Below are 24009 nucleotides of genomic sequence, written 5' to 3'. Positions count from 1 at the left end.
GAAATGAAAAATGCTTTGGGAGGCCTATACACTACAACAAAGTAGAATTTATCTTAAGTATACAAGACTGGGTCAACATTCAAAGCTTCATTAATTTAATCCAGAACACCAACAGATTGAAAAGATGATCATATTAGTAGATGCAGAAAAAGTATTTGACAAAATCCAGCACCCATTCATGATTGAAAATAAAACATCTCAGTAAACTAGGAGTAGAGGGAATGTACTCAACTTGATTTAAAAGGAAAATCTATAAAAGCCTACAACTAACACCATATTTCATGGTGAGAAATTAGAGACTTCCCACTAAGATCAGGAAGAAGGCAAGGATATTCCTCTCTCACCACTCCTTTTCAGCATTGTACTAGAAGTTCTAGTACAATAAGACAGTAAGACAAGACAATAAGACAAGAAAAAGAAATAAAAGGTATGCAGATTCAGAAGTAAGAAATAAAACTGTCCTTGTTCATAGATGACATGACTGTCTAGGTAGAAAATTCAGAAGATTTGGGAGGAAAATTACTTGTAATTAATAAGCAATTATAGCGAGGTTGCATGCATTATACAAAGTTAATACATAAAAGTCAACTGTTTTCCTATATAACAGCAATGAACAAGTGAAATTTGAGAGTAAAAACACAATAACCTCCAAAATTCAATATTTAACTATATGTATAACAAAATATGTTCTAGATCTATATAAGGAAACTACAAAACTCTGATGAAGTAAATCAAAAAGAACTAAATAAATGAAGAAATAGTCCATGTTTATGGATAGGAAGACCCAATATTGTCAAGATGTCAGTTCTTCCCAACTTGATCTATAAATTCAGTGTGATCCCAATCAAAATTCTAGCATGTTTTTTTGTCTATATTGACAGACAAACTGATTCTAAACAATACAAAGCTATAATTACTGTTATCCAAGTCTAGTGTCTCATTCATCCTTGTCACTGGTCCCCAGTAGTCCCTGAACTTAAGCCCCGGCCTCTATTTCACACTGGTTTTGAATTACAAGTCTTGATGCCAAGTCTACTTCTGGCCTATATTTTAGCTTTGAGCCTTTTATGTCTGGCTTAGGTACAGAGTCTGGCTCTGTTTCAAACCCTCATCACACACTATATCAGGATGGACTCTTTCCTGATCTAATCTAGAGATTACCAAGGTGAGTATAGAAAACTCAAGCACTGCTCCTTCTTAATCATCCCAAGTCAGAAGATAGCTTTGGTTATATACAAAAGATGTCAATTATGGTAGGTCTGAAACAATATGGCAAATTAAAGATGCAAAACCATATTTTAATATGTTTCTCTTTTTTTCTTATTTACATTTTACATGAAAAGACATTAAGTAAATATAACAATGCTCTCAATAATGTTGCTGTAAGATAAAACCTTCCTCCCTTTATAGCTTATATATCTAGCTTAGAATATTACTTATCTTCTCGTTTGGCAGTGGTTTTATTTCCATTACCCATCCTGTAATACCAACTATAGTAATTTTCAAATATGGATCAATCCAACCATACACCTGCTTTACTTATAAGGCTGCAATTACTGAAGACTAATGATAAAAAAAAAAAACACCATACATTGCAGACCTATGTTAATTTATGAATCTCAGTTTCAATTATACCTTTCATTTATCCTGACTTTTCAAACTTTGCAATCTTCTAGCCCCCAACTTTAAACCTGTTCTTTTCTTTCAACTTATTTTACTTTCTATTTCACAGAAAAAGTGAAAGCTGTCAGACATAAATTATCTCATTTCTTACCACCTAGTACCTCTTCTTCCCACTATACCTCTTCCAAATATATACATACCTGGACATATCCTTACTACCTTCCTCTTTAGCTTAAAAAAAAAGAGAGAGAAAGTCCTTCTTCCTATCCAAAGTTAATTCCTCCACTTGGGTTTAACTCTTGTCTCTCTTCTGGGGTATTGCGTCTTCAATTGTCCCTTCTTTTCTGTCTTTCATTTACTTCTACTGTCCATTCCTCTCAGCATTTAAACAACTCACATCTTTCCCATATTTTAAATAAACAAGAAAATAAAGTTTCCTTAACTTTAGGTTGATTCCCTCCAAATGCCCTCACTCTTTCCTTTTACAATCAAACCTCAAGGGAATGGTCTGGTGTACTCACTCTATCCATTGCCTTACCTTTGCCTAGTCTTCAACTTACAACAATTGAGCATTTCCCAAAGTTTTCAGATTCAAAGTTCTTTTACTTGATCTTCTTACTGCTTTTATTGCTACTTATTATGATCCCTTTAACCTCTCTTTTCTCAGTACCACTCTCTCCTGCATCTCTGGACACTTCTCAGTCTCCTTTACAGAATACTCTCCTTTGGCCACCTCTAAATATTTCTCAGCCTACCAGAAATGTTTTCTGGATATCTCAAGCAATCAAATTTAGCAGGTAAAAATCTATAGTCTTCATTTCACTCCTAAAAGTCTTCCTCTTCTAATCTTTCCCAAACTGATGAACATTTTTTTCTTTTTTTTTTTTTTTTAATTTTGCTTTGTTTTTTGAGAGAGAGGGATGGGGCGCAAGTGAGTGAGAGGCAGAGAGAGAGACAGAGAGAGAGAGAAGCAGGGCTCACCTGAAGCGGGTCTCAGGTTTTACCAGAGCTTGAACTCACTGGATATGGGACTCAACTCATGAACCTTGAGGTCGTGATCTGAACCAAAGTCAGATGTTTAACAACTGAGCCCACCCAGGCACCCAAACATTTTTCAATTACCCAAACCAGAAACCTAGAAAGCAAAAGTTCCCCTTTCCTTTTTGCCTCTGCTATCCAGTCAGTCATAAGTCTCCTGGTAATCTTACCATCTAAATAATTATCTTCATTTTCTTTTATGTCCTGCTGCCACTGACCTAATTGAGGCTCCTGTTATTTCTTACTTGATCTATTTTTACTGATACCCATTCATCTAGGGTCAAAACCTGCCCATTCGTCATCTACACTGCCAGATCATTTTTTCAACATGTAACTAATCATTTCCCTTCACTGTTCAAAGTTCTTTGACTGTAACCTATAAGATAAAATTTAAAGCCATTCATATGCAATATGTCCATCTCCTATTAGGATATGGCTTCAACCTATGTAGCACATCCTCCTCAGAGTTTACATTCCAACAATACTGTATTTGAATTGTAACTTGCCCAAATGTGCTATAGTCACTCAAGCCCAAAGTCTTCTGTGCAGTTTTATGTATGTGAAATGTGTTCCTGCCACATGGGATAACCCTTATCATGTAAGTCTTAGTGCAAATGGTTTCTCTTCTGTAAATCCTTTCCTGACTTCAGGCTGAATAAGACTTTTTTTCCACAAGTCCCCATGGTATTTCAGACACACTGCCATTCCAGAGCAATTATCATAGCATATCATAACCACTTACACATCTGTTTTACCGTTTGGCCATAAGTTCTTTGAAAAGCAATAATTTTGTTTGTTTCAATATTTCCAGCGCCATGCATGCAACCTCGTGTGTAGTAGATGCTGTATGTGTTGAATGCATATATGAAAGGAAACTCAAAATGTTAAATGTATTCCCATGTTAATTAAAATGTTTTGTGTATTAGTATGCCCTCTGGTTATTTTTACACAGGTGAAAATGAACAACTAAAAAGAAATGCTGATCTTATGAGAGAAAAGCTGAAGTCTCATGAACAAGTGAGTTTATGTATTTTTATATTCAATCAAATTCCTGTAGAGCATTTGTCTTCTCAAAAGAAAAAAAGGAGGGTGGTTTTCATTAATAAGGACAGCTAAAATTTGGAAAGGAAATATATATGTGTGTATGTGTGTGCCAGAATTTTTAATGAATAAAACTTCTTAAAGAAATAACAGTTTTAAGGACTCTAGTCTCTTTGCAGACTATTAACGCACTAAGGTATCACTTACATTACTTTGTCTTCCCACCAAAAAGAGATACAACTATTTTGCTACATATTTTTAAATTATGTTAATAAAACTTTTACTCTAGAGTATACTCTATTATATTAATTAGCACTTTTAAACTTTTTACCATAAAATAAATGAGTCTTTGATCTTTCTGATTTAAGTAACCTTTTGCAGTTTTATTGCATCATCCAAACGAAGGGAAGACTTTATGTGGATAACCAATTATTTCTCTCCCCAGGGCTACCATGCCCTCTGCTACTTTTTCTTTTCTCCTATAGGAACAGCATATGGCAGCAATTATAGAACAAATAACACAGTGCCTAGAACATAAAAAGTACTCAGTAAATGTCAGTTCCCACAACCCTTTGGGAGGCTTATTATCATAATTTTTTTCTCCTTTCCCAAGAGCCAACATGTCAAACCTTGGCAGACCTAAGATTTCCAAAACTCAGATTGGATCTGTATCAAGCTTAGAACTTCAAGTTGAAGTATCATTTCCATATTCAATCTGGTTCCTCACTTGAGTTAATTTAAATATGTCTGGAATATATCCCACCCTTTATTTTCCTTTCCTTTATCCCTTTCCTTTCTTCTTTCCCATTCTTTCCATACCTTTCCTATAAAGCTCAATGATAGATGGTACAGTTAGGGTATCATTGGGGCAGAGAAAAGGGGGAGAAATTTTTACCTTCTTTCTCTTCTAAAATGTCAAGCCATAGAATATTGCTTAGCCTAAGATACTATAGGAATTGGAGACATCATGATGAGTAAAAATAAAGTCCCTGCTTTTATGATGTTTAGAAGCTTTTCTTGAACCTCTTCCCTTCATTAATGTACCTTTCTTAGTATCCTATTTTATTTTTAGTCTTGCTGCTTTCCTTTTCTCCTGCCTACATCTTAGGACTGTAAGTGGTTTATGTAGGAACATCCCTCTGGAAAAATTGTAAATTTTATCGTTGGGGGCTTTCTCTTCCAACACCTCTCTGAATGCGACTGTCCACATTAACACAATAATCATTTCTATGCTGCAGCAACCTAAGAAACTAATCTCAGGCACTTGTCAAGCACTTCTCAACTCCCAAATTCATTCTTCTCTAGCCTCCTCCTCATAAAACTAACCTTTACCATGGGTAGTGCTTAACTTCCTTCTGGGAATTAGGGATGTTTATATAATTTTCAGAAACAGAACTTCAGGTCACATTCAAAGGAGTCATCCTATGTTAGGTTAAGCTTGCCAGCTATTGAACAGAATGTACTATTAGCTCTAAAGTATAACTTTGGCTTTAATTGACATATTTTAATGGTATCATGGCATTTATTTATACAGTTACCAAAATACTTTGAGATTATATGATATGTTAAACACTGGTGATGAGTATTCAGGAAGCAAAGATAAGAATACATTGTCTCTGGATAGGCTGTATCTACTTGGACCAGAAATTGTTCCTTCTCAAAGCTGATTATTCAAGCGATAAACAATATCTTTCCTCTCTAGATATGGTTACATATTAACAATTAATATAAAGTATGAGAATTTCACCTTTCTAATTAGTGGAAAGTTGTGTACATATATTTAAACTGAAGAATTAATATGTATTTTAATCTTTAGGAATATAAGAATAATATTGCCAAACTTATGAGTGAAATGAAAATCAAAGAGGAGGGACATAAAATAGAAATAAGGAAACTTTATCAGGATATGCAGGAAAAAAGTAAGTTTTTATTTTTGACCTACTGAATTCTAAGACATCATAAAATAATTTAAATGCATGTATAAACTTTTTTCAGTAATTGCCCGTATTCTTGAATGAACATTGCCTTGATGCATTTTAATTTGGGTTTTATACCTTTCAATTTATTTATGTGATATAAATTACAACATTTCTAAGCTGGATTTATGGTTTTTGTACTTAACATTATTTAATATGAAGCAGCTAATGTCCTTATATAAAAATTAATGTGAAATGTATAATACCTTTAATATTTATATACTTGGCATATAGGATATAATTTCAATAATAAAATTTCTTCCTTTATTAAAGCAGGTCTCATGATCTTATGCTGAGAGTTATATGGTTTCATAAAAGTAATAAAAACTTTTCCAAATGAGCCCATACTTATGTACAACATATGTAAAAATTTGCTGGAAATGAATGTCAGAATATAAACCTACATCTACAAAACTGCTAGAAGAAAGCATAGAAGATAATCTTTGTGAACTTGAGTTAGCTACAACTCCTTGGAAAGAATTAAAAAGCACAAACAATGAAGGAAAACATTCTAACTTGAACTTTATCAAAGTTACTAACTTTTGTCCTTCAGCACTGTTAAGTACAAGGCCCTGATCCTGAAGACTGAATATGGCTAAAGTTCACTGGAGAGGATGGAAAAAAAGAGTCTCTCGGTAGAGAGAAAATAGAAGCCAAGACGTAGAGAGGGGAAGACATAGGACATTCTAGGGAATAATAGTCTATTTCTTACCTCTTCTTTGCACCACACAGAAAGGTTAGCAAGAAAAAAAGCCAGCAGCCATGGCTAGGGCTGGATTCTTTGACCCCTTGAATTTTAGGATAAAAAAAAAGGGGGGGAGGGATTAAAGGTTTCTGAGAAAGTGATGGCCATACTTAGAGGTATGCTTTAGGAAGACTAACCTGGCAACAGTGTATAGGGTGTAGAGACTTGTGATTAAGAGCCTGGACATAGAGTCCAACTGAGGCAAAAATGAGGCTTGAAACTAAGTAAATAGTGGATTAATCAGGGATGGAGACCCCTTATTTGTGGGGCTTGTGGATGAGTTGACTCCTTCTTTTCCCCCAAAGTCAGAAATGTCCTTGAGACTCCCATACTGGATAATATGGTATCACTGGTAGGAATAGGAAAGTTAAGAGCAGAGGAAATTTGATGAAGCATAGAGACATGGTGTGAACATGACAGAGGCCCAGTCACGTGGAACAGAGTATAGCGGGGGTGTGATGTAGCTCTAGAATCATCCAGTAATTTGAGACCCCCTGTACGTAGGAACCCAGGCCTTGTGTCCCTGTGTAACCACTAAGTCTCCTATTTATTGTCTCTCATATATATATATATATATATATATATATATATATATATATATAATATTATATGTATTATATTATTAATGTTATATTATTAATAATTAATTATTAATTTTATTATTACTATATTACATATTATATTATTTATATATTATATAATTATATAGAATTCATGTTTTTTTAAATTTTTTAAATGTTTGTTTATTTTTGAGAGAGAGAGAGCACAAGCAGGGGAGAAGCAGAGAGAGGGAGACACAGAATCCGAAGCAGGCTCCAAGCTCTGAGCTGTCAGCACAGAGCCTGATGCAGAGCTCGAACTCACAAACTGCGAGATCATGACCCAAGTCAAAGTCGGACACTTAACTGATTGAGCCACCCAGACACCCCTATATATAATTCATGTTTAAGAATACAAATCAGCTTATTTGTTCAGAAGCAGTTAATGGGTGATCTTTGTGTTTCAAGCATTTTGTAGGGGCTTATTCAAAATATATAAAACCTACCCTGCATATAAACAGTTTCTAAAATATGTGTACTTATTACCAAAATGTACTTGCTTATGGATTGTTTAAAATGCTAATGAAATACAAGCTTATAAAATGTTTGAAATGTTAAGATGAATTAACTGATTAGTTATTTATTTATTTTCGTTGTCTTCAGTTGAGTCAAATGAAGAAAAGCATAAAGAAGTGATAGAGAAAAAGGAGGTGGAAATTTCAGAGTTAAATGCAAAGTTAAAAACTCAAGAAAAGGAAAAACAAAGTGAAATAATCAAATTACAGCTCGAGGTAAGTGTTTAAGGGTCTGCTAAATTTGAAGATGCATCCCTTAAGTCTAGATTGAATTTTGGTTATTTTTCATCACAGTGAGATAAATTTCAGGTATAGAAACAACCCCGACACACTCATTCTCCATCACGTGCAGTTCTCAAACACCAGACCACGCTAGCTACGCTACCTTGCAGCATTTGGCTGGAAGGTGGGATTCTTCAGTCATTCAAAAGGCCCTGGTTTCCAGAGAGGGTACTGTTTACTCTGAGACTGGAGATCGATAATTCAAGGATTACCCACACTTTGTAGCTGAGTCTATGCAAGCTTCATAGGACTACCATTCCAGCAGTGGGGAGAGTGTATCTAATCATTAACATTTTTCTCTCCTCAGCAGAAATTGTGGAACCCTGGTAAACCAATAGAAATTCCTTCAACTTTTATTAAAAAGAGGCAGGTTGCTCCCTAATAAATGTGTGGACAATACATATCAGAAGGGCAGACAAACTAGATGTTTAAAAAAAATGTTAAAGGTGTTGTATGGAAACCAATTTGACAATAAATTGTATTTAAAAAATAATAATAAAAATAAATTTAAAAAATAAATAAATGTTAAAGGGACCTTACATAGGGCATCTCAAAGGCTGCAGTTCTAGTTCTAGGCTCTAAAGCCTTTTCAGTAGGTTGTTTAACCAGATGTCAGAATCTCAGAGACATTGATGTTTTGACAATATATTTGTTCTTTAACATTTTTTTTCTAGATTCTACCCATCTCCATTTCCATCATTCTTCCATTGCTTTTCCCCAGTCTGACTCCCACCTTACTTTATGTTGTCAGAATTCCCCAGTTTAGTTATTAAAGATAACTTACTATTCACATTCATGGAAGTTTGGTATCTCTGGGGTGTTTGGTGAGGTTCAGTGTTGAAATCTGTATAATCTTTGAGCAAAAGGGAACTGATGTTGACTTGAGAGGCATTTTGCTGCTGCTACTGTCTCTGGTCAAGTGTGCCCACAACCCACGGAGAGGTCTGGATAGCCAACTGAGAAACAATAAGCCATGTTTCAGGTTCTACCATCAACTTCTAATCCATTGATTGCAAATGTGCATTTTGTTTGCCATCTGTGCCCTGTCTCTGGTGGAGCCCAAATCTGTGGTTTACACTGATGCACACAACTCTTTTTGTTCCTCGTCTTCATTGTAGCTATCCATTTTCCTCCTCAAACCAGAACACAATCTCACAGAGTTTGTTTTTAGACCACAGAGAGGCTACACTGAACTCAACCCGAAAGGAAGAATTATAATGAAAGATTTTGCAAAAAAATATGTATATATGACCTGTAAGAATGACTTATGAGAATTTTTTAAACCTGATTCAGTTTAATGTCAAAATAGTAAGAGTTCAGACTGAATCAACAAAATTATATCCAGATTCTACCACTTAGTCTCAAAGTTTTTACAATAGAGTATATGAGTTTTTATCCCATGACTGTTGACTATACTACATTTCTTTACAAAAGGATACTCACAGTAACGTGAAAATATTTTTATCCATCTTTAACTAGATTCTCAACCCTAGTTATCTAGATTCTTTGCCTTGCATGATAGAATCATCTATCATCTATCTTTTTAATGTCTTAAAAAGATAATGCTGACTCCATCCCAGAATCTCTAAGGTAGTGCCCAGGTATTTGGTACTTTTAAAAAGCTCCCCAGGAAATTTTAACATGGAGCAAGGTTAATCTTGTTTGGGTGTTCCTTGCTCTTCCTTAAAAACTGTTTCTTAAAGAAAAACTTCTCTATATTGTATTGTACAGAGAAAATTAGAGATTACATGTTAAAAGATATAATGGATTATACTTATATTTATAGAAGCAGTTGTTTAACTAGAATGTTCTCAATGACTTTCTTTTTAAACTTGATTCAGTTTGATGCCAAACTAGCAAGAGTTCAAACTAAATCAAAATCCTATGCAGAGTCTACTGTTTTGCCACAGAGTATCTACAGAAGGGTATGTGAGATTTTTTTCCATAGCCATTGTGTAAGAAAATAAATGTTCTCAGTGTGTTTCTATAAAAGCTATCTAGTATTTACTAACAATGTACTTAACAGTTTTTCTTAAAATAGATCACACAACCAGAAAGATACTAGGTTTTGAACTGAGCCGGGTGGCTCAGTTAGTTAAGTGTCCAACTTCAGCTCAGGTCATGATCTCGTGGTTCACGAGTTTGAGCCTCTCTCTCCCCCCCCCTTTCTCTCTCTCAAAAATACATACAACTTTAAAAAATTTAAAGACATGGTAAAGCTTAGCAGTAAATTAAAACGTTAGAGAAGTCCTCTGATCTTTGGTCATGTAAGGAATTCCATGATCTGTTCTGAACTAAGGCTGACCTACTATTCTGAAGTTATTTAGGCACTTAGGTAATATTTTTTTTTATTGTTCAACTCCTACTTTATGATTCATAACTTCAAACTATATACAAAAAAGAGAATAAACTAAAACAAATGGTGCTGAAACGTGTTTTAATATCCTTATTCCAGTTGTACCCCATAAGCCTCATAAAAATAAAATCATAAACCTTTCAAAACAAGCTTTTTTAATCTACTTAAACCAGAAATGTAGTTTTTGTTGTTTTATTGCTTCTTGTATTTAATCTTACTATTTCTGAATTGCAATAACAAATTTTTTGCTGCTTTATTTAGAAGCTTCAACATCTTCAAGAAGAAAAAAACAAGGAGATTGCAGTTCTTCGTAATACCATTCGCAATTTAGAGCAACGTCTCTCTGTTGACAAAGATTCTCAACTTAAACCTTTTGACAAAGGTTCTTGCCCTAAGCGTAGATGGTTTTGAGTATGACAGTAAATTCATTAGTTGCTACTTAATTTCTTTAAAAGCAGTTGAAAATGCCACTTCTGTCATTAATATAACATATTACCTAAATAATAACAATGAAAAAAAGATCGCTTTAAACATTTTAAATTGAGTTTATTTAAACAAATCCACATTTGGCCAGCTGTGTGTACCACATTCTTGCTTAATAGTATTAACCATAGAGGAGTTCAGGTTTATAGCACGTAGTTTACCTATTGAACCATCATTGACTATGGAAATACTTCCTAAGCAATCAAGAGACAGACAACATTCATTTACCTTCTCCATTACATCTTTCAAGACAGACTATCTCAAATTTTAAACAGTATGCTATAATAATGCTAGATAAAGAAAATAAGACATAAGAGTTTCATTCATATGTGATAGTAAAAATCAAGAACTATGACTGTTAGACATACAAAGTATAAATGGATATTTAAAATGTAGTCACAGCAAAATATTCATGTGTCAGTATTTCTGGAAACTGAAAGAATTATAAAGGCAGTTCTTTATAAGATTTAATCAGTTAAAAATGTAAGATTAAAAAGGCAAGTATTTTTTTGAGAAATAAGTAAAGAAAAAAATGGAAAACATGTCTTTGTTGTTCTTTCTCCATTCTAAATTGCTAACTATCCAACAGAAACCCCTAGGTCATAGTTTATGTCTCTGTTCTCATTAATACAAGTAGAATGCTGGAAAAAGAAAAAGAAAAACATATTAACCAAGTGCTGCAATCACCTTTATAATAAAATAATAAAAATTTGGTTTAGGTCAAAATTTCTTTGACTTAAATTTTAAAATTTGGGAGCCAATATAATAGATTTCCCCGTGTTTTGTACAAATCCAATTCTTAGTTTTAGATCATTGTTAATTAGGTAGCATATAAAAATGCTGGAAACGAAATTGTCTAGACTGACTTGGGGAGTAAAATCCTATTTAAAATATTTAGTATGAAGGTCATTTTCACATTTTGGCCTTATTTTCTCAGCTTCAATTGGTGCTGGCCTCTGTGGGCTTGGGCTGCTGAATTGCGTGTCAGGCAGCTGGAGGCAAACGTCACTGTCAAGATTCAATGACGTTCTCCTCTGCCCAGAGTCCCTGTCAGCTACATAAAGAGGGGAGGTTTTCTTTACATTGTCAGGTGATTGCAGACCCTGTTTTTTCAAATATCAGATGTCGTCAGTGTCAGCATCAGCTGCTAGGAGCCAACTCTGAATCTTTGGGCAATTTGCAGTGTAATTGATTTATACATCCCTTTCGTCAGAGCTTCTTTGGTGGGACAGAAAGTTGTAAACTTTCACTGCCTGCTGGCATATCTCAGTCCTCTGGATGGCCCTGTCTTTGGTGGTCCTTGTGCTTGTGGTGGTTATGAGGGACTTGAGAAGGGGGGTGCCCAGGGGCATCTGGTGTTTCTGGTTGCTGGTTCTCTGCAAGTTCACCATTCCCATGATGCTGATGCCCATGCTCATGATTATGATGGTGATGATGGTGGTGATGGTCGTGGTGGTGATGTGGCTGTGGAGCCTCAGTTGTATTTCCCACGGCAGCTGAAGATACAATTTTACAGAAGTCCTCATCTTCCGGTGTCTAGAACAAATTTATGAATCATTTTTCAACAAATTTGTAGATTTAGGAGCTGTGCACAAAAAATTATTTGTAAAGCTAACATATATAAAATTCAAAGTAATTAGGATTAAACTGGCTTTGTTTTTCTAGCATCATATTAATGAGATAAAATTTTGATGTGTTTCAACACCCAGACTTTTTATTAAAATTTGGTTCCAATCATACATAATTATAAAGTTCTTCTTGTGCAAAGTTTGCATTTAATCAGAGACTCCTCAAGCATCTTCCAAAGGAATTAACATTAATGTTTTGCAAATAGATAAAACAAAGCACAAGACAATTAAAATTCAGCAGTTCAGGGGCGCCTGGGTGGCTCAGTCGGTTAAGCGGCCGACTTCGGCTCAGGTCATGATCTCACAGTCCGTGAGTTCGAGCCCCGCGTCGGGCTCTGTGCTGACAGCTCAGAGCCTGGAGCCTGTTTCAGATTCTGTGTCTCCCTCTCTCTGACCCTCCCCTGTTCATACTCTGTCTCTCCCTGTCTCAAAAATAAATAAAAATGTTTAAAAAAAATTTTTTTAATAAATAAATAAATAAATACAATTCAGCAGTTCACCTAAGCTTCTATACTGGTTAAATCAATAGCAGAATTCAAATTTTCCTTTTCTTATCAAGAGCGTTTCCCCGATTTTTAAGAACCCTGAAGAAGAATTTAAGAGATACAGAAGGCTTAAAAAGAAAGCCAAACCACTATATTTACATCTGCAGAAGCAAAACTAAATAAACTGGTTAAAAGAACTTACATCGATTGCAGTAAAGTCAAACAAATATCAAATCCTAAAAGCAGCTGAACTACATGGATACTTCTAATATTATATTCATACTTAATGTTCTATTCTGAAGCAAACTAATTTCTGCTAATTCAAAAATGCCAATAAACTCTGCTGAAAATCAGTTTTTCATGCCTCCGCTTATGCCAGGAAATGTTTTGAACTTCACCATTCACCAGTCTTGTTACTGTGTCCCTACTGTTGAGCTGGCAGCTGCAAGTAGCAAATTACTGCCCATCTTCCATTGGGCACACAATCCCATTCTGCCTCAATCTAGTTAATTTGCTGCCAAGTCTTTATTGTCTTGTGTGCCTACGAATATAAGCTCAAAGCTTATAGATATCGCAATATCATATGAAACTTTTACCCTAAAGTGATTTATAAATAAATTTAGTGAGTCTTTTTCATCTCTCAAACTGATTTTCTAAGTGGTATGGTTCCGTGTTGTGAAAGGTTAAAAATTCCATGGATTTTTGCATACAACTATTAAGTGGTACAGTTTTTGGTTATTTCTGAATTACTTTTGAGAATTTCATGCTATTTTTTAAGCTTTTCTTCAAATTCCTATTAATTAACATACAGTGTAATATTAGTTTCAGGTGTACACTATAGTGATTCAACACTTCTGCACATCATCTGATGCTCATGACAAGTGCACTCCTCAATCCTCATCACCTATTTACCCTAGTCCCCTTGCCCGCCTCCCCTCCCGCAACCCTCAGTTTGTTGTCTGTAATTAAGAATCTGTTTTTTGGTTTGCCTTGCTTTTTTATCCCTGTGAGTTCATTTGTTTTTTTCTTAAATTTCACATATGAGTGAAATCATACGGCATTTGTCTTTCTCAGACTTATTTCGCTTAGCATAATACTCTTTAGCTCTATCCACATCCTTAGCAAATGGCAAGATCTCATTCTTTTTTATGGCTGAGTAATATTCCATTGTATATGCACCACATCTTCATCCATTCACCAATCAGCGGACACTTGGGCCGTTCCCATAATTTGGCTATTGCGGACAATGCTGCTATAAACATCAGGGTGCACGTATCCTCTTGAATTAGTACTAATACTAGTACTACCTAGTAGCACAATTGCTGGGTCATAGGGTAGTTCTATCTTTAACTTTCCGAGGAACCTCCATACTGTTTTCCAGAGTGGCCGCACCAGTTTGCATTCCCACCAACAGTATAAGACGGTTCCCTTTTGTTCACATCTTCACCAAGACCTGTTATTTCTTGTGTTGTTGATTTTAGCCCTTCTGACAGGTGTGAGGTGACATCTCATTGTAGTTTTGGTTTGTGTGTCCCTGATGATGAGTGATGTTGAGCATCTTTTCATGTGTCCGTTGACTATCTGTATGTCTTCTTTGGAAAAGTGTCTATTCATGTCTTCTGCCAATTTTTTAATTGAATTATTCTTTTTTTTTTTTTTGGTGATGAGTTTTAGACATCCTTTATATATTTTGAATACTAACCCTTTATCAGATATGTCATTTGCAACTATTTTCTCCCATTCCACAGGATGCCTTTTAGTTTTGTCGCTTGTTTCCTTTTGAGTATTTAATGTGATTTGATTAAAAGCTTATAAACAACTTGATAAATGTTTAAAATATACTATGTAATGTTCTAAATGTTCAAAAGTTGACAGTAGCGGTCTAATTAGTTTCTGAAATGGATTACTAGGTTTTATTGATCCTACAAGGTATTTTTTTCACATTTTAATATCTTTAAAATCAGAATGCATCCTATTATTGATGGTGTTGTAATAACAGTGTCCTACCTTAGCAGACAGCATTTTTAAAATAGTACATAAAATAATGTGTCCTACAATTGATGGCATCTAGGATACTATGAAAAAGGAAAACTCCAATTTGATTTGGCTCATCAGATATATATGGTAGATCCTATTTACAAGAGGTTCATAAATTTTAAGCATGTTATGGGACTGTTTCTGCCTTTGTTTCAATATAACGGGGTATATTTATAACTATTAGGCATTTGCAAAAATGCAAAATAGCCCCAGAATATGAGGAATCAATATAACTAGCATTTATTACATACTTAGTAGAAGTCAGACATTGACTTAATACTTTATTTGCATTACTTCAGTCTCCCCATCTTTAGAAAGAGTAGACGAAGCTTCATAGGATTATAATGAAGATTAAAATGTGAAAAATTATATAACTAGAGTAATTAACCTGTTGTGCTCCACAACAACTAAATTAATTAATTAAATAATTCATTGCAAATCGAGATGGCTTCTTTACAACTGGAAAAATCTGAAGGATGTATAGCTCTCAAATAAAATTCAGAACTATTTTTAAACCTGAGTTCAAATTTTGCCAATTTTCCCTATTAAGAAAACATTGTTTGGAATTGTTTTCCTTTTCAATATGGGGAGGGGGGGAGTCTAGTTAATATAAATTAAAATCAATTCCTTGAGTATCTTTTTATAAACAATACTTAAATGTAGAGCTTCTCATAAGAAGGAGTAAATATTCTCATGGTTGTTAGGAGAAAAATATCAGTAGAAAACTTATTCCACTGTGAAATAAATGCAGTAATTCTGACTGCAGAGTGGGCAGACAGTGTAAGGGCTTCATGGGAAAGCTGCAGTCTTAGATCTTGGATATCGTAACTATCTGGGCCTCAATTCCATTTCAGGTAATCCCATGAATAAGCTTTGCCATCACTATGCTCTCGTGTGAACACATTCAGGGTACTACAATAATATTTTATGTTGGCTGAACTCTTTAGGCATTTTGAACACACCCAACATCATTCGGTGGTATTTGAAATATGCCATCTATGTTGGTTTTTGTTTTATAAACTCCTTCTAGATAAAAGCAGCAATACGGATCTGGAAAAAATGTCTTACAGTGTATGTAACATAATAGGAAGTAATTATAAAAATCACTGTTGTTTATTTTTAGTATACCAACAGAAACATTGCTTAGCTAATTGGTCATGAAATATTAACTTATTTAGAGAACGCTTAAAAGACTTTCTCTTTTCTCCCAGGAGAAATAATTGAGAAAAATAAAATACCATGAGAGAGCAGTTTCCACATTTCTTTTCACAGTAAGCGATCTTAATGGCTTCTTCTACATATGGGAAAGTTAGGAAGGAGTAAGGCAAACCAAGATGGTATACAAGACGGCCACATCTAAAAAAAAAGGTCAAACATTACATTTATCATTACATATCATTACAATATTTTCTGTATCATGATCATACTCAAGCAGTTTGGGATAGGTGCTATTGGTTTAATGGTCTTATAACTAAGACCCATTCACACCTCCAATAAACTTCCTTGAATGGGGTCTCACGTGAGCTCCCTGGCACCACATACCAGGTTAGGTCTGAGCAAGACTACCGGGAGTCTCATAGCAGCGTTTTGAAATCTAGATATGCCACTATAAAGGATATCAAAATACATAAGTCATTGTGACTTGGTCAAATACAATTTGGTATAGACTTATAAATTCTATGAATGCACAAACCACTACCTTACCATAAATCACGCTCTGCAAATCACATGAGGTTTTCATAACTGCTATGGCAGCACAAATTCCACACAACAAAAAATTACAGTATCCTCAAGTCTTGGCCAATAGCCCATTTATTTAAAAACATGTCTGATGCAACAAAAATTTCAGCATAATGAAAGAAATGGAATTATAATACTCAGCATTCTCAGAAATAGTGGAGTTGAAATGTCCTTCTTTCCCACATTTTCCCCAGGATATATAATATTATGTGACTATCAAAGAGCTACACTTTGCAACTGTCTAAATTAGAAGTCTGCAGTCCTAAAAGAGTATGTAATATTAAAAATATTTAGAGTAAGATGAAGTAGGGCTTAGGTCTAAGCAGAGTATGCCTCACCATTTCTGAAGAGTCAAAAGAAAACAGCACCAACTAAAAATGTTGGTAATATCAAATAATGTAAGCATGGAGGTTCCCTTAAGATACAAATGTTTTATTCATTCATGGAATCAAAAGCAGATTCACGCAGATTAGATCTAAATGATTAACACTTTATAGTTCAGAAATTCAGGTGTGTACCCTTTAAATTATTAATCAGATTTGGGGCGCCTGGGTGGCACAGTCGGTTAAGCGTCCGACTTCAGCCAGGTCACGATCTCGCGGTCCGTGAGTTCGAGCCCCGCATCAGGCTCTGGGCTGATGGCTCGGAGCCTGGAGCCTGTTTCCGATTCTGTGTCTCCCTCTCTCTCTGCCCCTCCCCTGTTCATGCTCTGCCTCTCTCTCTCCCAAAAATAAATAAAAAACGTTGAAAAAAAATTAAAAAAAAAAAAAAAGTATTAATCAGATTAAAGATAAAAAAGTGGTCTGCAAAGTGTAGTTATTCTGCAAATGCTCAGGTTTGAATTGTACTTGATACACAAATTGATCCTTTTATTCAGGCAGAATGCTAATTTATTGGGGGGGTGGGGGATTATAGTCAATTTTCTGTATTTCCCTACTAGAATGGTGAATTCTTTTGCACAAAAGAAAGTCAGTTTGTGAGATAAAACATTAAAACCATTTTAATAGCTCACTCTGAGTACGTGGTAATAAAACAAAAGAAGATGTCTTATTTTAAATCACTATTAAATTAAATGCTAAGAAGGCATCTTTTAATTTGGGGGGTGTGTGTGCATGTGTGTGTGTATACACACCTGTCATATACGAAGAAGTCATCTTTCTTCCCATTTAAGAGAGTCCAGACATCTGTTTCGTTTTCTTCTTGTTGATAAACAGGAATATGTTCTGAAACCTTATTTTTAAGATGCATGTATTTTAATCGAGAAGAGAGTCCTTGATGATTAACAACAACATAAGAGATGTTCAAATATCCTGCTTGCTCCAGTTTTACTCTCAGGTCTTCCAATCTAAAATATTTGGGAAAAATACAAAAAAAAAAAAAAGGAAAAATCTCATTGAATTTTTTAGTGACTTCTCTCTCCTCACTCTTTTTTTACATGAGACTCTCTTACTACTTTTTTTTTACTTACTCATATCTCTTCTTTATAAAATGTGATTTAATAAACACATCTTTTCCATTTCTATTTTATTTTATGTATGTATGTATTATGTATTTAATAGCTTTCCCCTTGAGAAATCCTAGACCACTGAAACCAGCTCACCTGGATGCCTGCAGGATGCACAGGTATCAGCTGGCTTGAAGAAGAGCAACCACGGTCACGGAACCACTTGAGTTTAGCATTGGATTTTGATCCCTTATGCTCCAGGCTGGAGGCTGCTTACAAAAAGAGCTTTGTCCCTGGCTCTCTGTTCTTCCCCATGGGAGAAGACAGAGAGCCAGGGCAAGCCCCAGGCTTTTCCACATTGCTGGGGTTGTCCTGTAAAAGAGGAAACCTTGCTGTCATCTTCACAGGTGACTTCACATAGCCAGGAATTTCTAGAAATACAGCCAGTACAGTCCCCCTTTCTATCACTATCTAGCCCATGGATTCTATCCCAGTGTTGCTGGGCTCATTCATCACGTTGGGCGTTCCTGCACCAAATCTTCCCAAAAGGAGTAAAAAATCTGCCAGAGACAAGGGAGTTGTCAAAGCACCTCTTAACTACCTGACCTGACAAGATACTTTAGTAAGCATGCTATGGAAATCTGCCTGAACAGGCAGCCCAGTATTTCTCTAGGAGAATATACATGTTTAGAAAAATTTTGAGACTGTGCCCTCTATAACCCAATAACATTCTGCAGACGTGATTTTGTTTTTATTTAAAATGCACCAAGTTCTGATTGCTGCTTTCTGTCCTCCACCAATCTAAGAAAGGAAAGGGTAAGTAGAGGATTCTGCACAGAAATGAAAAGAGCCAGCATGGAAAGAGAACCCCGCAAGAAAGAGGAGGCTGTAAGGGCAGTTTACCAACATGAAGGTGGCCCATATGGGGCCCTTAGTTCTTCATGTTCAAGCCTTCTGTATTTATAAGTCTCTTGGGTCCGGCTCCCTTTTGTTCTTCTTATTCTTTAAAGTCTAGCTGTATGTGAATATTAAAGGATTTGAATCTTTTCAGGTATAAAACTGCCTGCCAAAATGTTACTACCACATCCAAGATTAGATAGGAACCAAAGGAAAAAGCCTGACTGACCAAGGAGAAATGTCACAAATCACGACCCCTTCAACCATTTAAGACCCACTGCAATTCACACTCAGTCTATTTATTGGCTACCATTACTTTCAAGAAATTTCTGTGACTAGATGGCACGTTCTTGGGTAAGTACCTCTGAGTAGAAAAGTTAAATATCTGACTAGAAATATTCCCCAGACTAGGGCTAACTCTCAGCAGAGAGGTACACATGAAACAGGTGAACTATAGACAGGTAGTGAAAACAAGGAACACATTCAGCAGAGAAGAGCAGAAAAAGAAAAACCCAGGAACAGGCTTATTCTGATGTAAGAATCTGTGGAGAGAGATCAGGGCAACATTCCAGAACTAGGAAGTTGACACATTTTCAGGCACTGATCTGGGATAAGAAAGTAAAGGTACTTTGGGGGGGGGGGGGGAGGGATGGGAGGAGGGAGCTAATGATAGCTGCTAGTAGGCAGCTAATGATAAGTTAGAGTGAGCCCAGAATTAAGATGGGAGTAGAAAGGTTAGAATCAGATTGATTTGGGATCTGGTGCACTGATAAGTATAGAATTTTTAAAACTTGATTATCTTTCATATCATTTAATATCACAAAATCCAAGAGCCTAACTTAAAGAGAGACAGATAAATCAAATGATTAAGGCCATCCCAACTATTCTCATGTTTTTTAAAATTCTAATATTTAAAAAAAGAGGATATATCTGGACTAAATCTAGGGAATTTCTTTAGGATAGTATTTATACTGGTGACACAATTATCCTTATTATGGCTACTGCTCATTGAGCATTTACAGAACTCTATGCAGGTGGTGCTAAGCAGTTTTTTTTTTTTTATCATGTCAGTTAATCCTTACAACTATATGACCATTACCCCCCTTTTGCAGCTGAAGAAACATGGCCAAGAGAGTGTAGGCATCTTGCCCAAGTCCACACAGATATTAAGTCACCAAAGAAACTAGATTCAAACCAGTTCTGCTAAATCCAAAACATGACCTCTTAGCTATGAGGTAGATCACCTTTAATAACTATAGTAGCCAGGGTTTTGTTTGTTTATGCCCTGGGATGGCAAGGAGAACATCAAAATAATTCAATCTGTTTGGTTTTTTACTAGGATGGAGAGGTTTCCCCTACTTTCTAGAATAGAATTTCAGTAACTATAGAAGCTTCAGCATAAATTCAGCGCTTGGTTTCCTCACTTTGCCATACCCTTTCACTTTTGCATACCCTTTCTAGTGGCTAAGTAGCGAATATAAATGAAAAGGCTTTTCCCCTTATTCCCTTCATTTAATTTTTTTGATGAAAAAAGGCATAAAGGGTAGTGGGTTACAGTGTTCACACTCGCAAATTTTCCTCTTCTGTTATATTCAATAGGCCGTTCAACTTTGTCTTAAGATCATTTTTTTGCATAATAAACATTTGACTATAGTTATATCTATCTATAAATAACTAAATAGGATCTATTAGAAGCTGTTGAAAGTATTTGTAAATTTCACTAATCTCACCACTTTTCAATCACAGAACTTGATTTCTGGCCACATACAGACTAACATTTGTTTAAAAGTCCCCCATTAAAAGGCAGAATATGCAGAAACTTTCTCCCTTAACTTCAAACTGGCATCTGAAGGTCCTTCCTCATTGACCTAAAAGTACCCACTCACCTTGTAAACTGCAAAACTTTGCACTTAATCACAGGCCACCTGATTTGAATGAGTTTGAACTCTTTTAAGGGCAACCACTTCTGCCCAGTGGACCCAACCTGCTCTCCCTGCCGCCAGGGATTTTTTTTGTTTGTTTCCTGAAACTCCTCACAGTATCCCTGGATGTTTCTACAGCACTGTAGAATGGCCGTATTTCAGTCTCTGCTCTTCAAACCCACGGGCTGATTTCTCCTTAGAGTTCTCACTCTGCATTGCAGTGGGAGACATTTAAGCTTAACCAAGCAAAACTGCCTCTATAACATCACAGCTCTTTGCAGAGTAACTGATTTTTCCAGCCTCCTCTGCTCCCATCTCTATCCTCCGGGGGCACAAGACAGGGCAGAAATCAGCAAAGGGCTGCGGACCTCCACCCACCACACCCAAGTCCAGACCCTTTTGTTCTTTCTTTTGTATTATTTTTATCACTTTACCCATCTCTCTTTTTAAAAAAATCTATTCTAAGGACAGAAACATTTTATCAGACTCAAAATCAAATTATTTACCAGACTCTAAAAGAAATGCTGGAGAACACAAAGTTCCTACTTACACAACCCCTTCGGATCAGCCTGCTTCCTTTCTCTTTGCTCAGCTCCGCAGCTCCACAGCCAGAAGCCCTGATATTTATAGTCCTGTTGTTTACCTCTCTCCCCGGCTGTAGTCCAAAGTTCACTGCCCCCCTCTGGCTGTGACCTTGCAAGCAGAGCAAACCCCTGAACTGGTTGTTACAATCAACTTAAAAGAAAGCAGCAAGTGCTGCCAGGCATAAAATGGGGGGGAACTTTTTTGTGATTATTGATTTAATCCCTATCCTTTTTAGTCACCCCAGTATCTAGGATTTAATGGTACAGTCGGGGGCGGGAGGAAGGACTAAGGGTAAAAGGGCCTCCAAGTCATGTTCTTTTTCAAACTATAATAGGGAAAAACATTTGCTGAGCCAGCAAGTTAAGCTGCTGCTTTAAAAAAAAAAAAAAAAAAAAAATCTGTTTTTTCCTTCTGCTCTGTTGTGGCCAGGTTAGCTTGACCCAGACTGTGTGAGCTTTGTTACAAAAGTCACCTGCTGTTTCAAATCTTTCCCTCTCCTGCTGTTACAGAGTTGCTTGGATTATTTTACTGTGTTTAAAACTTGGATCTGTGTGGGATCTCACAGGATCTCTGCTCTCTTCTTTTTCATTTAAGGAAAGGAACAAGAAACTAAGCCTCCTAGCAGAGGGAAACCAAGCCTCAGTTTATTGTAACAGATGTTGTACTCCCTGTAAGACCTGTGGATCCCACAGAAGCATTTAAGAATTGAATGGGAAATATTTACAAATATAAGTACCATACAGATAAAAAATTTTAGTGGTAGAAGTTGAGCATGGAAAAAGATACAGAAATTTCACATTTTTCACAAATTAAATGGAAAGTTCTTACTCTTTCAGAAGGGGGTAAACGCTTCCCAATAACTGCTACACGTGAGCACACCATGGGGTATAAGGTAAGAGCAACGTCAAATGTCATCCCTGGGTAGCCCTGGTTTTCAAGTAAGCCTTGCTTATACTATTAATGTATTTTCCCCAAACAAACCCCTATTGATTGTTGTGTACTGAGTACTATTGTACCACACAGGGGTGAATACAAAGAGGCTCAGATGTCAGCCTTCCCACAAAGAAATTTATCAAATTAGAAGCTTGATTTTGAAAGCCAAACTGTTTACTCAAACTAAGCAGTAGTACTATTTTGGGTCCCAGATCCCTTTGAGAAATGCCTAGTTTTTCCAGGGAATAAAAATGCAAATATACAGACTCATTTTTTTGAAAGACTTTTGTCAAAAATCTTTGTTTAAAGCCAATTGTCCCCCCTGTACCTCATTTCCCTGACAGATTATTTGAGTAGTCATCTTGGGTCGGTCTGCAGCAGGAAATTTTACCAGCTCCTCCCTCCTTTACAAGTGGCTTAGCAGCTGCCTCCTGCCCCAAAAGGATTCCCTCCAGATGTGCCTCTAGCTACACAGCAAAGTACCCAGGATTGTGAGTGCAGGTCAGCGTGTGTCTAAAACCCCAGATGGCAAAAGGAGAAGACTGGGAGTGGGGGGCGGGGATGTTTGCAGGGAACCAATCCATCCTTAACAGCCTCAGCCTCTTCTGTGCCAAGCAAACTGGGACCAGTCAGCATTGTTAAGAGAACAGAATTTTGGGGACGCATGGGTGGCTGTCAGTTAAGTGTCCAACTCTTCGTGTCAACTCAGGTCATGATCTCATCAAGCCCTGCGTGGGCTCTGCACTGACCGTGCAGAGCCTGCTTGGGATCCTGTCTCTCAAACTCTCTCTCAAAATAGATAAACAAACTTTAAAAAGAAAAAGAAAACAGAATTTTCAAACAAACCTCTCTGGGATGTTAAATTACATTAAATCAAATGAAATTAAACATTTAATTAGGTGCTTAGGCCAGGCACAATGCTAAGTTTCCTTACGATGCTATTAAGTTCTCTTATACTCAAGGATCTCAAAATCTAATAGGGTAGACATACAAGCAAACAGAAAAAAAACAAAAACAAAACAAAACCGTAAAGTGTGACAGTGTCCTAATGGCTGCATGCGCAAGGTTCTGTTGGAGAGTTGGAAATGAAAAAAGCAGCATTAAACCCAGCCTACAGATAGGCCAGCATGCTGGATTAGTACACTTCAAGCAAGTTCAACAGGCCCTTTTTATTTTACCTTCTACTTCAGAGCACCCAGCAGACCTGGCCACAGCACCGTCTAGAAAGTTTTTTTGTTCCAATTTGTATGAATGATTAAAATCTGACCATTTGCTCCAGCCACCAGCACACAATCGAACATTAAGTTCATCGACTACATTCTATCAAGTTCAACTTTATCCTAATGATCTCTCTGCATACTATCTCATTCTTCCCCATCCTTATTATTTGGCCCCAGAATGTTGATGCATTTATTTAGGTCCAAGTTTTAAGAAGCATGCTCACCCTTTTATAGGTAGTAGGTAATTTCCATGGAGAATAGGACCCTACGAATCTGAGTCAAATATACACTTAAAAGAGAGAAGAGCTATGAGCTGTGACTCTATAAATGATTTTATTAGCTACAGCAGGTGATAATACAGCATTGATCCATCAGCATTTGTAAAACACTGATGTCTCAATATATGAGAAAGTGAAAGTATTATTGCTACATGAAGAGCCTATGTAAAGTACTAACCCCC

The 24009-nt window shown here is 36.1% G+C and overlaps 2 protein-coding genes across 3 annotated transcripts in view; one reads left to right on the top strand and one right to left on the bottom strand.

Moving 5' to 3' along the window:
* CCDC152 (coiled-coil domain containing 152) overlaps positions 1–11240 on the top strand; it is a 31849-nt gene extending 20609 nt beyond the window's left edge. Inside the window, exons 5-9 of the mRNA XM_047866917.1 lie at positions 3614–3678; positions 5519–5621; positions 7626–7753; positions 9661–9744; positions 10437–11240. Of these exons, the coding sequence (XP_047722873.1) occupies positions 3614–3678; positions 5519–5621; positions 7626–7753; positions 9661–9744; positions 10437–10586 (530 nt within the window). The 3' untranslated portion in view covers positions 10587–11240. The remainder of the gene's footprint in view (positions 1–3613; positions 3679–5518; positions 5622–7625; positions 7754–9660; positions 9745–10436) is intronic.
* Positions 10701–21517, bottom strand: SELENOP (selenoprotein P). Of its 2 annotated transcripts, none has more exons than XM_053447935.1 (5): positions 21362–21517; positions 18149–18364; positions 17681–17893; positions 16047–16164; positions 10701–12194 (listed from the first exon to the last, which is right to left on the bottom strand). In XM_053447935.1, the coding sequence occupies exons 2-5, from the start codon at positions 18349–18351 to the stop codon at positions 11553–11555; spliced, it is 1176 nt and encodes a 391-aa protein (XP_053303910.1). In that variant the 5' UTR covers positions 18352–18364; positions 21362–21517; the 3' UTR covers positions 10701–11552. The 2 variants fall into 2 exon arrangements, with proteins under 2 accessions (XP_053303910.1, XP_053303911.1); XM_053447936.1 differs by having other exon boundaries at positions 11503–12194.
* Positions 21518–24009: the final 2492 nt, after the last annotated feature.

Source organism: Prionailurus viverrinus, chromosome A1, assembly GCF_022837055.1.
Source record: "Prionailurus viverrinus isolate Anna chromosome A1, UM_Priviv_1.0, whole genome shotgun sequence".
Classification (NCBI taxonomy): domain Eukaryota; kingdom Metazoa; phylum Chordata; class Mammalia; order Carnivora; family Felidae; genus Prionailurus; species Prionailurus viverrinus.
The sequence above is the reverse complement of the archived record's forward strand: the minus strand, read 5'-3'. Positions and strand labels throughout refer to the sequence as shown.